This window comes from Pristiophorus japonicus, chromosome 8, assembly GCF_044704955.1.
Source record: "Pristiophorus japonicus isolate sPriJap1 chromosome 8, sPriJap1.hap1, whole genome shotgun sequence".
NCBI lineage: Eukaryota > Metazoa > Chordata > Chondrichthyes > Pristiophoridae > Pristiophorus > Pristiophorus japonicus.
In genome coordinates, this window is record NC_091984.1 from 237,317,858 (window position 1) to 237,335,934 (window position 18,077).

Below are 18,077 nucleotides of genomic sequence, written 5' to 3' on the forward strand. Positions count from 1 at the left end.
AAAATGTTTTACACGTGCAAGGCATTGGTGGATTAAATTGTTGTCAGCCCATTCTTTAGGCCCCAGAGAATATCGCAGTAATTCCTGCTGGGGAGGGAAGGAGGCTTTATAATCTACCCCCAGGACAATGACAGTGCACAATACAAGGTTTACAGTGCCTGTAGTAAGGATGGGGGAGACTGCTTCAGCTACATAAAGAAAACAAACTATTAATGTTGCACCACAAGACATTAACCCCGAACTAGTGGAGCCAATACTAGAAACAGGGACCAGGATTTTAGGGAATATTATAAATAAATATATTAACGCCATTTAAAAAAAAAAAAGTTTTTTAAAGCATACCTGTCGTTGATTAAGATGAACGTTACCATCAACTCTCACAAAAGCAAAGCTGTGGTAGTCCAGGAAGCTCTCCAGAATGTCCAGCATTTGAACCATTTGTGTGAATATCAACACTCGCCGCCTTTCCGTTTTCAATTTATGAAGCAGAACAGCCAGCGCCTCCAATTTCCCTGAGTAAAGATTCATCGGAATGAAATTTAAACCTAGCAGTTGTTCACATTCCAATCCGGTGTTGGACTTTCCCAATTAATCTGAAGAAACGGAACTGAAATTCAGAGGGATGTTTTAAGCCCCTCCCCTTGCCCGCTGGCCTCCCGGCTTCTGCCTTGATGTTGGTCTGAGCGGGAAAGTGGCTGGGGATCGCCCTGCCAGGCTGGCGCAGGGCGAAGGGGCCGCTCAAGGTCGGCGTATGTCGGTCCCTTGTGGGGCTGAGAGGAAGAAGAGGAGGGCCCCACAGGCAAAGTGCAGGTCCTGTCCCGTCTACGGACCCCACCCCCTCCCCAGACCGCTGACCACCACCGGATCCCCTGCACAGCCCTGCCCTGCCCCGACCCGACACTGGGCTCGGTCAGGCACACTGCCTTTAGATATTCTCCAAGATTGAGAGGGGATATCATTGAAACTTCCAAAATTCATAAGGGGCTTGACAGGGTAGATGCGGAGAGGTTGTTTCTCCCTGGCTGGGGAGTCTAGAACCAGGGGTCACAGTCTCAGACTCCCCCCCCCCCTGGCTGGGGAGTCTAGAACCAGGGGTCACAGTCCCAGACTCCCCCCCCCCCCCCCTGGCTGAGGAGTCTGGAACCAGGGGTCACAGTCCCAGACTGACTCCCTCTGGCTGAGGAGTCTGGAACCAGGGGTCACAGTCCCAGACTCCCCCCCCCCCCCCCTGGCTGAGGAGTCTGGAACCAGGGGTCACAGTCCCAGACTCCCCCCCTGGCTGAGGAGTCTGGAACCAGGGGTCACAGTCCCAGACTGACTCCCTCTGGCTGAGGAGTCTGGAACCAGGGGTCACAGTCCCAGACTGACTCCCTCTGGCTGAGGAGTCTGGAACCAGGGGTCACAGTCCCAGACTGACTCCCTCTGGCTGAGGAGTCTGGAACCAGGGGTCACAGTCCCAGAATAAGGGGTCGGTCATTTAGGACCGAGATGAGGAGACATTTTTCACTCAAAGGGTTGTGAATCTTTGGAATTCTCCACCCCGGAGGGCTGTGGATGCTCAGTCGTTGAGTATATTCAAGACAGAGATGGATAGATTTTTGGATACTAAGGGATAAGATGGTTATAGGGCAAGGTGAAGTTGAGGTAGAAGATCAGCCATGATCTTATTAAATGGCAGAGCAGGCTCGAAGGGCTCGAAGGGCCGAATCCTGCTCCTATTGCTATGTAATGCCAACTCCTGGGCCATTTTGGAAGCCTGAGATCTCTGCTCTCCTCTAATTCTGGCCTCTAGCTCTTCCCCGATTTTAATCGCTCCACCATTGGCGACCGTAACTTCAGCTGACTGGGCCCCGAGCTCTGGCATACCTTCCCTAAACCTCTCTACCCTCCTTCAAGACGCTCCTTAAAACCTATCTCTTGGACCAATCATTTGGTCACCTGCCCATTATCTCCTTACGTGGTTCAGTATCAAAAATGTTTTTATTGCTAATGATCCTATGAAGCGCTGCGGGACATTTTGATACGTTCAAGGCCCTAAATACTTGCCAGTTGCTGTTGTTGGATGTTGGTCAGTGGGACGCTAATGAGTGGCGCCTTCCACTGCTGCTGGCTTACTGCTTGGAGTTTAAAATCATCCCACATCACCCACCCCCCTCCCCCCACCCTCCGAATGTGGCTTTCTCACCTAACTCTGCCAAATGACTGCACATTTAATATGAAAAGGGCAACGCTCTGGCCAAGTGTGCAGCATGGCATGGAATGACATCTCCATCTCAGACTCAAGGGATGCCACTGTCAATGTTCCCTTTAAGCTGCACAGCTGTGCTCCAGGGGTCCCGTGCAGTCGGCTTGCCGGATTTTAAAACAGATTTTGAAATAGACCCTGTGTGCTTCAAGCCCGGTGTTCAGCGGAGACGGGACGTCAAAAGTTCAGCGGTGGAACTTACGCACCTCTCGCAATTTCACATTTCAACTGCAATAAAGTTTGTCTTTTCCCTCCGCACATGCGCGGTATTTTGAATAGGCCAGGCAGCCCGTTAAAAGAGGACGCACGGCCATTAAAAACGAGCCACTGCATTGCAGAAGCGACAAATGTAATCTGCTTTACTAACCTGAGTCAAACTGTACAAGCCTCGGGTCAGTTAACTGCAGCATTGTTGTAGACGTAACCTGTTGCAACTGTTGGGAGTACGGAGCCAGCTCCTTGTTAAGATTAGATTGAAACAGCCGCATGCGGTGCGTGTGCTGAGGTGGAGGGTTAAACGTGTACAGACTTGCCGGTGGAGCCACCGCATTTGGAACAACACAGTGAACCCTACAGAAAAGGCACAACATTTTTTAATATAGTGTTTCAATGCAAAAAGTGAGACAGGCTCTAATCTAAACGGAAACAAACTAAATTTGACTTCAGTCCTGTATTTTATCGCATTTTGAAATAGAGATACTGATCGAGGGGGCTTTGATAGAAAATGCCATTAGCAATTGACCGGAAACTTAACTGGACCAGCCACATAAATACTGTGACTACAAGAGCGGGTCAGAAGCTGGGTATTCTGCGGTAAGTGGCTCACCTCCTGACTCCCCAAAGCCTTCCCACCATCTACAAGACACAAGGAGTGTGATGGAACACTCCCCACTTGCCTGGATGAGTGCAGCTCCAACAACACTCAAGAAGCTCGACAACATTCAGGACAAAGCAGCCGCTTGATCGGCTCCCCATCCCCCACCTTCAACACTCACTCCCTCCACCACCGGCGCCCCCTGGCTGCAGTGTGTACCATCTACAAGATGCACTGCAGCAACTCGCCAAGGCTTCTTCGGCAGCACCTCCCAAACCCGCGACCTCCACCACCGAGCAGGACAAGGGCAGCAGGCGCATGGGAACACCACCACCTCCACGTTCCCCTCCCAGTCACACACCATCCTGACTTGGAAATATATCGGCCTTTCCTTCATCGTCACTGGGTCACAATCCTGGAACTCCCTCCCTAACAGCACTGTGGGAACACCTTCACCACACGGACTGCAGCGGTTCAAGAAGGCGGCTCACCACCACCTTCTCAAGGGGCAATTAGGGACGGGCAAGAAATGCCGGCCTTGCCAGCGACGCCCACATCCCAGGAACGAATAAAAACAATTATAAAATGGTAACATTCCAAGACAGAGAATTTGTTCAACGTTATTCAGTATGAGCTCCCAGGTCTGTGTCTGTACAGTTAATGTTTATAGTTAGGAGATATACCTTCAGAAACCAAAACACATCTTACCAACAGTTAACAATTACTCTTTTAAGTGGTCACTTTTCTGCTTCCAATACATATCTATATTTGCAGCTAAGATGCACATCTTACACTAAATAGTCGTCTGACCCTTCAGCCCAGTGCTGAGGGAGTGCTGTACTGTTGGACATGTTTTCTTTCATAGGAGGCCTTAAAACAAGACCCTGTCTGCCCGCTCAGGTGGACATAAGATCAATCCCACGGCACTTTATTTTGAAGAAGAGGCATTTGCCTGGTTCTTCCCTCAGCCAACACTACCAAAACAGATTCAATGATCATTTATCTCATTTACTGTTTGTGGGATCTTGCCATGCGCAAAATGGCTACTGCGTTTGCCCACGTAACAACAGAAACCACACTTCAAAAGTAATTCTTTGGCAGTGAAGAACTTCAGGACAGCCTGTGGGCACGAAGGAAACTAAACGCAAGTTCATTCCTACTATGGCTGCTTTTTGAGTGTTGGGTAGGATTTTTACCTGGATCACTCGCTTTCTACAAGTCTGTAAATAAAACAATGGAAAATTAAATGATGACTCCTTCCGATATTGGAGAGATATGGCCAGGGTGTCAAGTGTTCTGCAGCTTCACCTACATGTCCTGTACCAAATCAAAAAACCTTCGCAGAATACCACTGGTAAAGCCTCGAAGCTACGGAATTAATCGCTGTTGTATTCAAATCCTTTCATGGCCTTGCTCCTCCCTATCTCTGTAACGTCCTCCTGCCCTACAACTCCCCTCCCCCCCCCCCCCCCCCCCCCCATCTCTGTAACGTCCTCCTGCCCTACAACTCCCCTCCCCCCCCCCCCCCGAGATGTCTGCACTCCTCCAATTCTGCCCTCTTGTGCATCCACGATTTTAATCGCTCCACCATTGGCGGCCGTGCCTTCAGCTGCCTGGGCCCTGAGCTGTGGAATCCCCTCCCTAAACCTCTCTACCTCTCTCTCCCCTCCTTTAAAACCTACCCCTTTGACCAAGCTTTAGGTCATCTGTCCAAATATCTCATGTGGCTCGGTGACTAATTCTGTCTGATAACGCAATGATGTAGTGCCTTGGGACGTTTACTACGTTTACAGTTGCAAATTGTTGTTGCCTGCTGAACCAGGACCGCTGGGTGTAACAGCTTACAGACCAATCAGTTCCCTCCATGTTCAGCAGCATAATGTCTCCAAATCTTTACACTCACGGTCACCACCAGGCTTCATTTTGTGAGGTCTTCATTAGATTTTTGTCTATTTATGCTGTACAGTATTCACACTCTACCCAACTATTTTCAAGGCGCTTCTGGTCAAACAGAAATCACACACAATCCAACAGCACTAATGGCCTCCAATGCAATATGTAATTTCTGAACCAATATTGATATCCACAGCACATAGCTCAATAGTAGGGCCAATAGTAGACCATTGGCCCATCGAGCCTAGCCTTCGTCAGGTACCTGACTGTGATTTTGGAACTAGTACACATTATCTCTTCATCCTGGAACCCAAACAATCCTGGTTTAAATCCTACTCCACTACTCAGCTGCTGCTGAATTCCATCACCTTGTTACTCAGAAAATATAGGGATAAGGGGTCGGTCATTTAGAACTGAGATGAGGAGGAATTTCTTCACTCAGAGGGTGGTGAATCTTTGGAATTCTCTGCCCCAGAGGGCTGTGGAGGCTCAGTCGTTGAGTATATTCAAGACATAGAGCAATAGGTTTTTGGACATTAAGGGAATCAAGGAAACGTGGAGTTGAGGTAGAAGATCAGCTATGACCTTATTGAATGGCGGAGCAGGCTCGAGGGGCCGTATGGCTTACTTATGCTTCTATTTCTTTTGTTAAAATGTTTATGAGAATGTATTTGCTTTCTTCACCAGTTGCAAACAGAGAAAAGATGCTACTCGCAATCTAACCAGGATGCAGGAAGTGGGATCAATGCTGCATCAATTTTGGGTTACGGTTGAATTCATGGGACTGAATCGTAAAGTTGGGTGCTGCAAAAAGCACCATCTTGAGACCACCTCACCAATTTGAAATCCATGTCGCATGTCATCAGCGGCCTAATATATTGGAAGATGCGCGCCAGTACCTCCAGCTGTGATAGAGAGACTCCACTGTAAAATTAACCGCCAACTGTTGCAATTATCGCATGACAGAAGTGTTCACCTTTTGACGATGTCTTGCATACTATCTTGCCTCTGATCCGTGGATAGGATTGCCCGTGACAAAGAGTCTGTCCGTTTCCAAGATACCTCAGCAAGGGAGTCAGTAACAGACTGCTGAACGTTGCAGCAGTTCACGTAGCCAGAGGATAGCCAGGAGTTCACAGTCGATTTGGGCTTTGCTAGTCTACATTCGCCAATCAAGAAGCACACTCCCAACAGTTCTGTGCCATAGACTGGCACCACAGAGCAACGCCTCTCGTTGATCAAAAATATCCGGTCCAAACGCTCCTTTATAAGTTTTTTCTTTTCTTCTATAGAATCCTATCAATCAAAAACAAGATTATTAAATGTGACACAATAAAAAAAGCACCGAGCAAGCTGTAACTACAGTGATGATGGGTTACCTCTGGAAGCATTAAAGTTGGGCTTACGAGATTTAACAGCCCCTGGAACGGTACAGTCACACTGTAATGACACCCTCCTAGCAGTGGTGACACAACAGTGCCTCCACTGGCAGGAGGGTACAATTACAGTGTGACGTTTACATTTGTGTATATGAGGGGCCTGGATAGTGTGGATATGAAGGACCTATTTCTTTCAGCAGAGAGGTCAATAACCAGGCGGCATAGATTTAAAGTCATTGGTAGAAGGATTAGAGACGTGTTGAGGAGAACTTTTTCCACGCAGACGGTGGTAGGGGTCTGGAACTCACTGCCTGAAAGGGTGGTAGAGGTAGAAACTCTCAGCGCATTTAAAAAGTATTTGGATGTGCACTTGAAGTGCCGTAATGTACAGGGCTACGGACCGAGAGCGGGAAAGTGAGATTAGGCTAGATAGCTCTTTTTCGACAGGCAGACACGATGGGCCTCCTCCTATGATTCCAGGATAGGTGGTTTCTATTATAGGAGAGAGAAAACGGGTAATTATAGACCGGTTAGCCTGACATCAGTAGTGGGAAAAATGTTGGAATCAATTATTAAAGATGAAATAGCAGCGCATTTAAAAAGCAGTGACAGGATCGGTCCAAGTCAGCATGGATTTATGAAAAGGGAAATCATGCTTGACAAATCTTCTAGAATTTTTTGAGGATGTAACTAGTCGAGTGGACAAGGGAGAACCAGTGGATGCGGTGTATTTGGACTTTCAAAAGGCTTTTGACAAGGTCCCACACAAGAGATTGGTGTGCAAAATCAAAGCACATGATATTGGGGGTAATGTACTGACGTGGATAGAGAACTGGTTGGCAGACAGGAAGCAGTGAGTCGGGATAAGCGGGTCCTTTTCAGAATGGCAGGCAGTGACTAGTGGAGTGCCGCAGGGCTCAGTGCTGGGACCCCAGCTCTTTACAATATACATTAATGATTTAGATGAAGGAATTGAGTGTAATATCTCCAAGTTTGCAGAAGACACTAAACTGGGTGGCGGTGTGAGCTGTGAGGAGGAAGCTAAAAGATTGCAGGATGATTTGGACAGGTTAGGTGAGTGGCAGATGCAGTATAATGTGGATAAATGTGAGGTTATCCACTTTGGGGGCAAAAACACGAATGCAGAATTTATCTGAATGGCGGCAGATTAGGAAAAGGGGAGGTGCAACGAGACCTGGGTGTCATGGTACATCAGTCATTGAAAGTTGGCATGCAGGTACAGCAGGCGGTGAAGAAGGCAAATGGTATGTTGTACTTCATAGCTAGAGGATTTGAGTATAGGAGCAGGAAGGTCTTACTGTAGTTGAACAGGGCCTTGGTGAGGCCTCACCTGGAATATTGTGTTCAGTTTTGGTCTCCTAATCTGAGGAAGGACGTTCTTGCTATTGAGGGAGTGTAGCAAAGGTTCACCAGATTGATTCCCGGGATGGCGGGACTGACATATGAGGAGAGACTGGATCGACTGGGCCTGTATTCACTGGAGTTTAGAAGGATGTGAGGGGATCTCATAGAAACTTACAAGATTCCGACGGGACTGGACAGGTTAGATGCGGGAAGAATATTCCCGATGATGGGGAAGTCCAGAACTAGTGGACACAGTCTTAGGATAAGGGGTAGGCTATTTAGGATTGAGATGAGGAGAAACTTCTTCACTCAGAGAGTTGTTAACCTGTGGAATTCCCTACCGCAGAGAGTTGTTGATGCCAGTTCATTGGATATATTCAAGAGGGAGTTAGATGTGGCCCTTACGGCTAAAGGGATCAAGGGTATGGAGAGAAAGCTGGAAAGGTGTACTGAGGGAATGATCAGCCATGATCTTATTGAATGGTGGTGCAGGCTCGAAGGGCCGAATGGCCTACTCCTGCACCTATTTTCTATGTTTCTATAAACATGCACGGATTTTTAAGTATTATAGATAAACTGGATCTCCCATATACACTATAATTTTTCAAAATTATTGTTCTTGGAAGGCTAATATGAATACACAGGACTGACATGATGACCATTGCAACTTGTTTACCTCTAGACTTGACTATTCCAATGCACTCCTGGTTGGCCTTCCACAATTTACCCTACGCAAACTAGAGATGATCCAAAACTCTGCTGCCCGTGTCCTAACTTGCACCCAGTCCCGCTCACCTATCGCCTGTGCTCGCTGACCTACATTGGCTTCCGGTTAAGCAATGCTTCGATTTCAAAATTCTCATCCTTGATTTCAAATCCCTCCATGGTCGCACCCTTCCTTATCTCTGTAATCTCCTCCAGCCCCACAATACCACCGCCCCCCACACCCCAAGATGTCTGTGCTCCTCTAATTCTGCCCTCCTGAGCATCCCTGATTATAATCGCTCAACCATCGGTGGCCGTGCCTTCTGTTGCCTGGGCCCCAAGCTCTGAAACTCCCTCCCTAAACCTCTTCACCTCTCTACCTCTCTTTCCTCCTTCAAGACGCTCCTTAAAACCTACCCCTTTGACCCAGCTTTTGGTCACCTGCCCTAATTTCTCCTGATGAGGCTCGGTGTCAAATTTTTATCTCGTAATACTCCTGTGAAGCACCTTGGGACGTTTCACTACATTAAAGGCGCTATATAAATGCAAAGTTGTTGCTGTTGTTAAGGTGGTGGTGATTACCTGTGCAGCAGATCCGAGAGAAGATATCGGCCGTAGGATAGCTCCCTGCTCACCCGACGCGGAGCTCCCAACCGTCCTGGTTGTGAGGAAAGATGCTGAAAAACAGAAAGGAAATTTATGACCCGTCGCAAACAGAGATGCGCGGACGGAGCACATTAATTACACAGTCTCTCGGTCGTTTACCTTGCGTTGAAATAGCCGAGGGCACAGAACTGGGTACAATCCCTTGCTGGTTTCCCGAGGTAGCGGATGCATTTTGGACTGCGCTGCCCTGGGACGGGGCTTGCATCAGAACTTGACTTTGTTGACGCATAATCTGCTGCCCAGGTGCTGACACAATTTGGAGTACATTACCTGCAGTTGTTTTTTTTAATATTAAAAAAAGGGAAAATAAATGATTTTTCTCATCCACTGCTAAAGTTATTACAATCAGAATTTCCTTCCAGGAAGGTCTCACTACCTTAAGGTTAGGGTAGAAGGTTTAGAGGGGAGATGAGGAAAGAAAAATTCACCCAGAGGGTGGTGTGGGTCTGGAACTCACTGCCTGAAAGGGTGGTACAGGCAGAAACCCTCATATTTAAAAAGTACTTGGATGCTGGAAAGTAGGATTAGGCTGGATAGCTCTTTTTCGACCAACACATACATGATGGCCTCTTTCTGTGTCGTAATTTTTCTCTAATTCCTTGATTCTACCTTGTTCTCTCACGGTAGAAGCATACTTTTCTTTCGTTCTTAATTGGAAGTTTAAGACCCCTTGGTTTTATTTGGATTTCAGCCATACTGGCAGCAAAGTTGTGCAGTACAGAGAGGCCTCTGTGAGCAGTTGTGTTCGTCTGGCACAGGGGCGTTACATATCTTGGGTCTTTTCTAGCCTTCGTTACTCTTGGTTTATTTTTGTTCTCGTAACTTAGATCGTTCTCAGAGCCGAGTCCAAACTCCCTACGCTGTCAGGAGTGTCTTCATTCGCCTTACTAGATGATTTCCCATGGCATTGTTCACAGGGTGTCAGAGAATGCAGTGGAGCGACATCACCACCTAGTGACCACAGCCTGCAACAACAATGTCATCAGGACCTGTCTGCATGGGGAATTCGTATTCCGTGGACATTTTCAAATGTAAACACCGTCATAAAATGTGAGACCAAAAATCACAACAACGTTTGTGGCTAAGAAATGCGCGCATACACGAGACCTATATATTTTAAATTACAAGCCATACACATGGGTCGCTGCTTAATGCTGGATGTACCTTGTAACTGGAGATGTTGGCCTGCAGTGAGCTGCCGCAATTGACTGCTAGACAGGGTAAACTTGTTGCCTTGGAAGTGCAGCGTCACGGGCTGACTGGTCTGGGTGCCCCGCCCTTGCCCACCAGCTATGGAGGCAAGCTGGGCGATGGTAACGACTTCTCCGCCTGTGAAGGAAGGACAGCATGCAACGTCATTTTAAACAAGGAAGCTGAATCATCCCCCTTTGGCGGTTAGTAAATCTGTACCCAAAGCTCTACTCATGCAAGGTCATCTACAGTGCACAAACAAGGTGTCAGAGAAGTTAATGCAGGGAAAGCAAAGTGAAATCAAGTTGGAAAAAAAAATTGGCGAGGCAATTGATTATCCAGCCAACCACTGAATATCGATTCAGAGACATCGTACACCTACCCTGATCTTCAAATGAAGTTTTCTGGCACTGATTAATGAAGACAAGAATCAAACAGCAATATTGCTTCATTACCTGCTTCTCACTTTGTCCATTATGTGCATAATCGAAAAGTCTATTGTTTGGCAGAGTGTGAACTTTGCCATGTTAGTCAAGGGTAGAATTAGATCCTATAAAAGCAAAGCTTTTTCTTTACTTCTCTTCCTCCTCCCATCACATGATCAATTTTGGAAAAAACCCTCATTGCTTTATTGAATGCATCTTTTTTCTTTCTTCTGCAGTTTAAAAATAAAAACCTTTTGCTTATTTTATTTTGTTATCTGCTATTTTAACATCACTTGGGGCTCCGCATCTAGCCAAATGCTGCAAATAGCTGTCCTTTCGACCGAGGCATTTGAACGATTTCTATGAATAAAGCTGATGGGAGATGACGGAGCCTTTCAGAGACAACATCCAGGGCTAATGCTATCGGAGGGTGGTGTCAGGTCTGTTATAATCAGCTGCCTGTAAAACCGTAAATGACACCCTGTTATTATCAGTGTAGTGTCATGAAGTGAGATGCGTTTTTCCCCCCCCACTGCCTTTCCAAGAGCACCAGCAAACAGAAAAAGCAAAGTGAGCCAGCAGAGTCTCTGCCGAAGTTTAATAAACCCCTGCCATCTGTTATCATTGCTTCCGCACCCCCCCACCCCCCCACCGCCCACCCCCCCACCACCCACCCCCCCACCCCCCCCCCACCGCCCACCCACCCCCCCACCCCCCCACCGCCCACCCCCCCACCCCCCACCCCCCCCCCCCACCGCCCACCCACCCCCCCACCCCCCCACCGCCCACCCCCCCACCGCCCACCGAAGACGTTACGAGGGAAATTTATCTCCCAGACTTGTCCCACACACGCTGCCAATTGGGTAAGGATTCTCTCCCCCTCTTCCCCCGTACCTTAACTTTACTACGTTTACCGGGGAAGGTGGCAGAAGTATCAAACCCCAAACAGGTCACGATATAAACTGGTTCTAATCGCTGCAAATGGCACAAGTTAAAATCCCGAATTTTATGCACAATAAATAAATGGAATGCGTGCACAGTTAGTTTGGTTGGATTTCCACATTCGCCTGTAGCCGTATACCAAAGTGCAAAGGAAATCTTTTCCCCCCAGCTTCACTCAAGAGCAATGGGGAGAAGGAGCTTGATTTAACACATTAGCACTGCTGACAGCGAGGGCAGAATATGGGACTGCGATAACTCTGTAGTGTGAATGGGGTAACCTCAATCAACCTCCAAATACAGAGATTTAGGTTTCAATCGTGGGTACACAAGGTTATCTGGCAACAATAATGCTGGGCAATATTCTGGACGTGATTAATTATTGTAAACGTGAGATATTGGGGACATACACTTTCCGTTAATACTGCCATAGGATTGGATACAAGTAAGGAAAACCAACAGACTAAGAGTTATTTTACATAATTACCACCTACATTTCTGAAGTGCCTAATCGGTATGACCTAAAAATGGTTCATTTCATAGTAACTACTCATTTTATTTGAACCCGACTTATTTTTTGTACTGCGATATTTTTATGAAATCAATTTAATTGGACATTTCCTAAAAAAATAATAAAAGGCCGACAACTGGAAACTTCCATTTAATCCCAAACACAATTCGATCTGCAACTTATTTTATATAAACAAAAAGAGACAGGCGGTTTCTTTAGCAGCTTTTGTAAAGGCAGTGCATTATCCAGAGGATAAATTTATCGTCGGGTCAGTGCCAGATAGCAGGAAGACATGCCAGGACACGATGTACATACAAAGGTGAAGCAGAGGGCAGCATTTCGTTCGTTAGCCACGCACCATGGCCAGAGCTGGTGTAAAGAAAATCTCAGCAGATGGATTAGTCCCTTCCCGAGAGAGAGAGAGATTTGCATAAATAGGGCAGCGAGAGAGAATTTGAAAAACAAAAAGGTTGTAAAAATTTAGCTGCTCGTGAGGGACAGACCCTGCCAGCAAGAAATGAGTGAGTTCATGCAACAGTAATAAGTGGGAGAATTAGGCAATATTCATGAGGCCACTTACTAGGCAATCTTGCCTGGGCCTGTGAGGTCAGCACCAGCCTCTGATGCAGCACATTGGTTGTTGGGACGGTGTGAGCGGAGGAGGCCTGTTGCTGGGCCTGGCCCGAGTGCGAGGCCTGGGGAGCGACCTGACCCTGCTGGGTGACCAGGCCTGCTGTGCTGCCCGGGGCCGAGCCGGCTGTGCTAGAGGCGATGGTGCTGTTGACCGCCTGCTGCTGTCCCGGCGCACTGGCGGAAGTCTCAGTCACCTGAAACGGAGTCGCTGCTGCAAATGACAAGCGGTTGGTTTGTGCCGGCCAGTATACGAGAGACGTGCATCAAAAATCACATTCACATTCCGTTCTCACCGTCCCGCCCACCGCCCACTGCCCCCCCCACACCACAAAAAAACAAACTTAGGATAACAGTGATTAAAATTCAGAAAAGATATACTCACCGGGTTAACCTGCTATTGCTTCAAGTAGGCACACTGTGCAGAACTTGCAAGCACTGTTCGCTGCAAGTTTATTTTTGTGTGCAGCCCGTTTAAATTTCTGCACACGCACAGTTTCTTGCATTGAAAAAAGCCAACGAGCAGCCTGTGCGGGACCTCCAGACTGCTGTCCGGTCGCGCAGCTTAACGGGAACGTTGCTTGCAAGTCCACTGTTCCTCATCTATATAAAAAACTGTACCACTACACTATAAACAGTGTTTTGTTTCAGCCATGGCTCAGTGGTAGCCTAGAATCAGAAGGTCGTGGGTTCAAGTCCCACGCTGTAGACTTGAGCACATAACCTAGGCTAACAACACCCATGCAGTGCTGAGGGAGCGCCGCACAGTCGGAGATGCCATCTTTCGGATGAGACATTAAACCAAGGTCCCATCTGCTCTCTCAGGTGGATGCAAGAGATCTCACGACCTTGGAACTATTTTGAAGAAGAGCAGGGGAGTTATCCCCGGTGTCCTGGCCAATATTTATCCCTCAATCAACATCCAAAACAGATGTAAAAACAGAAAATGCTGGAACCTCAGCGGTCAGGCAGCATCTGTGGAGAGACAGCATTTTCTGTTTTTATTCCAGATTCCAGCACCCGCAGTATTTTGCTTTTGACCTAAAACAGATGGCCTGGTCAATTATCTCTTTGCTGTTTGTGGGAGCTTGCTGTGCTCAAATTGGCTGCCTCATTTCCCTACATTACACTACACTTAAAAAAAACCCCACTTCATTGCTTGCAAAGTGCTTTAGAACGTCCAAAGATCGTTATACAAGTGTAAGTCTTTCTTTCTTAAATTAATTAATAAGGATAGTTTGACCAACAACCAGAGCCAGGAATGACAGAAAGCCTTGGAAGTGCCTGAGTTATGGCCAGCGTTAGACTGACTGCACCCTTTTACCACTTCCACGGGTTTTATTGGACTTTGGCCTGGTGATAATAGATCAGCACAGCTCAAACCTTCCCCCAGTCCAAATGAGGAAAAGCAGAAATGTGTCACACATCTTAACCACACAATCATAGTTTGGAGGGAACCTCAACTTGCGCAATGTGTTGATGCATTTCACCACAGACTTCGGGGCTCGAAGTTCCTGCTTTGCTGTTACACCCCCTCCAGAAGAAGCATCGTGCACTACAATTTGGAGGCAAGGCCGGTGGCTGCGAGCTTCACTCCCGATGGCAGCTCTGACATTGGAGGCAACGTAATCATACAGGTCGACCCATTCACCATCCGCTCTGTGCAAAAGCCGTGAAATGGTTTTGTTACCTCAACTATTTTAAGTTAAAAGCCTACTGCACCTGGTATTCCCAGGTGGTCTCCCATCCAAGTACTGACCAGACCTACCTCTGCTTAGCTTCCAAGATTAAATGAGATCGGGCGTTTTCAGACTAGTTACTGCAGCCTAGGGTTACTGACTCTGCTCGGACATAACCCTGGAGATTTCAACCCCCCAAAACTCGACCTCCAACCACCTTGCCCGGCCAAACAGCCTTTTCCACCCTCTCCCCCACCCCATCCACTCCTCCAATTTTTAAAACTAACAAAAAAAGTGTGTTCCAAAAGAAAATAAAAACGTTTTTTGAATGCCCCAATGATTTTTCTTAAGTCGGCAGCAGTGCCAAAGGCAGCCCGGCGAGATGCAGTGACCGCTGGGATTCCGGCGATGAGCAAGTCCCACACTCGGAAAACCCGCAGCTCCAGCTTCCCACCGACAGACGGACCTCGCAACACAAGAAAATTAAAACCTCTCCGCAAAACCCTCGGTGAAATGTAAACATTGGCTGGTTGTCACGTTAAGAGTCACACCTGTAAAATTTAACCATTACCGATGCCGGAGAAAACAAAAAAACATTTACGTGAGAGGATTTCTAGGTTAGTGTTCAAGCTCTGCTTAAGCCAAAAACCATGCTGTTGTTAATATGAACAGCACTGTGCAGTACAGGTATATGAATTCTATATACATTTTAATGTGAAACAGTTCCGTGGGCATTGCCACCCTCCAATTTAAAAAACGCATTAGGTATTTCATGACTAGCTATCTGTGCCAGCTTAACACGGCAATGAATAGGGTCCCTTTACATTCTAAATATTCCATTGGGGGATGATTTCCCTGAGGGCACAGATGATCAATGAACTGTATGAGGCGAAGAAAAGGGAGGCGAAGAGAGAGAGGAACAGGTCTTGCATGTCTGGTTCGGAATACTGCCAGAGTTGAGGATAAACACCAACACGGGCTGGTTGGGCTGACCGGGCTCTTTCTGTGCAATTTGACGTGATATTCAGCTCTCCGCACCAAGAAGGTCCCAATTTCAATTTCCGGTGAGTTACAGGATCCCAGCTGGGGTAAGACTGGAGACATAGGTAGCCTCAACTTTGCCAGGCTGGATGGTGAGGGAGGGGAAGAAATAGTCAGTAGGGTTCTTGCTCCTGATCTTAATCAGAGATCCAGCGTAGAATTTCCACAGTCTTTCCCAAGGTACGGTGGTGCTGTGGTTCTGTTATTAATCTAATAATCCAGAGAACATAAGTTCAGATCACATCATGGCAGTCTGAGAATTTCAATTCAGTTTGAAGTGACCATGAAGCTGTCGGATTGTCGTAAAGACCCAACTGGTTCACTGATGTCCTTTAGGGAAGGAAACCTGCTGACCTTACCTGGTCTGGTGCGGTAACATGACTGCAGTCCCATACCCGTGTGGTTGACCCTTGGCCTAGCAAACTCAGTTCTTTCACCACTTTCTCTGGGCAAATAAATGGCAGCCTTGCCAGTGACACCCACACCCCGAGAATTACATTTTTTTTTTATAAAAGTCTCCCGCTGTAACTTTGGAGGAAAGGTCAGAGGAAGAGAGTAAGCAGTTGTTTCCGGCATAGTTAAGGCAGGGTAGTGGGGGAAGCCCGGTGAAAATTACTGGCATTAGATTAGGACAGGATCAGTACGTCCTGCACGTGAATAGCCTGCCAAGTGTCTGGACTCTCGCATCAAGACTGGCCGACTTAAGGTGGTGACGGAGCCAGTGGAACTGTATCGCATTGCCTTTAGTCGGAAGAGGGAAAGACCGGGACAAAATAAAACATCCCAACGGGACCTTTAATCCGTAAATTCAAAATATGCAATACATTTTATTTTTTGTTTTTAAAGTTTAAAAAAAAAATTAGACTCAGTACAATTGTATGGATTTCACAGGGTCAGAAAGATCTTAAAGCACAGAGCAGGTTTCGGGGAGGTTTCCCAAGCCGTGCTTTAGTGGGTTCCAAGTCCTTTTTGTGCTATACAGAAGACCAGATTTGCCAGGGAAAAAAATACAGCGTTAAAAACTCCTCCATTAAGATAACATAGAAACATAGAAAATAGGTGCAGGAGTAGGCCATTCGGACCTTCGAGCCTGCACCGCCATTCAATGAGTTCATGGCTGAACGTGAAACTTCAGTACCCCATACCCCTTGATCCCCCTAACATACACACCTGGCTCAGTCCCTTACAAGCAGAAAGGCTCGTCCTGATAGTTTAACGCAATCTGATTAAAAACGGATGATCATCAGATTTTAATTAGACCAGATAGTTTAAACACTAATATATTCTTCACCCCGGTAAAACTCAGTATTCTCTCATTTTTTGTCAAAATTAGGCACGAAGGAAAAACCTACTGCCCACCCATGAGGTTCAAAGTACAAATCAGAGGGAAAGGAGATGGAACAGGTAGCGAGTCATGAAACCCCATTACTCACATAAACCCATATAAAACTCGTTCACTGAAGCAGAATGAAGCCGTTTCTTACCCTGCGCAGAAGTCATAACCTGAGAAGCGGGCACTGCCACAGCGGAAGACTTGCCACGCACTTGTCCTTGATGGGTGGCAGCCGTTGAAGCAGTGCTTGACATACGCTGTGGCTGGGTACCAACGACCACAACAGTCCTGTCATCCGGCTTCTGTCCATACTGTACAGGCTGGAACAACCTTGACATTTTTGGGGGGAGGGGGGGGGGGGGGGAGAACACAAATCATAAACTTTAGAGACACGCTTGATGAAGAGCATTAACTCTGGCTAAAGGCAAAGTAGCACAACACATTACAAGAATCAGTGTGCAGCACCCTAAGAGATGAAGCCGTCTCCATTCCTCACTCCAGACACGACAGCACGCAATCCAGGCTCCCAATGTAGTACTGAGGGAGTGCCACACTGTCGGAGGGGCAGTACTGAGGGAGCGCCGCACTGTCGGAGGGGCAGTACTGAGGGAGTGCTGCACAGTCGGAGGGGCAGTACTGAGGGAGCGCTGCACAGTCAGTGGTGCCGTCTTTCACGTGAGACGGTAAGCCGCGGCCCAGTCTGCCCTCTCGGGTGGACGTAAAAGATCCCAGGGCCATTACTGGAAGAAGAAGAGGTGAGTTACCCCCGGTGTCGTGGGCCAATATTTATCCCTCAACCAACATCACAAACAGATTATCTGGTCATTATTTTATTGCTGTTTGTGGGAGCTTGCTGTGCGCAAATTGGATGCCACGTTTCCTACATTACAACAGTGACTACACTTGAAAAAGTACTTCATTGGCTGTAAAGTGCTTTGAGACGTCCAGAAATCAGAAAGGTGAATGCAAATTATTTTCCATTCTTTAGTGCTGATGCTGCACGGAAAGAAAGGGAAAGATCTTGTATTCAGATAGTGAATAAATACAAAAAATAATTTAACAGGCTAATTGATGTTGGCTTTTACCTCAAGAGGGCTGGAATATAAAGGGCTGGAAGTTATGTTGCAGCTGTACAGACCTCGGGTTAGACTGCATTCAGTGCAAGGCACTGCACCTCAGGAAGGCTAGATCGGCCTCAGAGGGGGAGCAGCGCAGGTTCCCCAGAATGTTACCCGGGCTAAAAGGGTTACATTATGAGGAC

General features: G+C 47.3%; 1 protein-coding gene, 1 non-coding gene and 1 pseudogene across 9 annotated transcripts in view; all 3 read right to left on the minus strand.

Moving 5' to 3' along the window:
• Positions 1-18,077, minus strand: part of ep400 (E1A binding protein p400) — a 180,597-nt gene that overhangs the window by 71,978 nt on the left and 90,542 nt on the right. For 7 of the 8 annotated variants that reach the window (XM_070888131.1, XM_070888132.1, XM_070888128.1 and 4 more), the window contains 8 exons: positions 16,968-17,146; positions 12,714-12,977; positions 10,232-10,396; positions 9,167-9,337; positions 8,984-9,078; positions 5,929-6,248; positions 2,613-2,815; positions 343-512 (listed from right to left, as the gene is read on the minus strand). In XM_070888131.1, the coding sequence (XP_070744232.1) occupies positions 343-512; positions 2,613-2,815; positions 5,929-6,248; positions 8,984-9,078; positions 9,167-9,337; positions 10,232-10,396; positions 12,714-12,977; positions 16,968-17,146 (1,567 nt within the window). The remainder of the gene's footprint in view (positions 1-342; positions 513-2,612; positions 2,816-5,928; positions 6,249-8,983; positions 9,079-9,166; positions 9,338-10,231; positions 10,397-12,713; positions 12,978-16,967; positions 17,147-18,077) is intronic. The other variant, XM_070888134.1, reaches the window with a different exon arrangement.
• On the minus strand, positions 40-178 carry LOC139270103 (small nucleolar RNA SNORA49). Its single transcript, XR_011594450.1, has one exon. It is a non-coding gene; the product is annotated as a small nucleolar RNA SNORA49 (small nucleolar RNA).
• LOC139269845 (5S ribosomal RNA) lies at positions 14,474-14,590 on the minus strand (annotated as a pseudogene).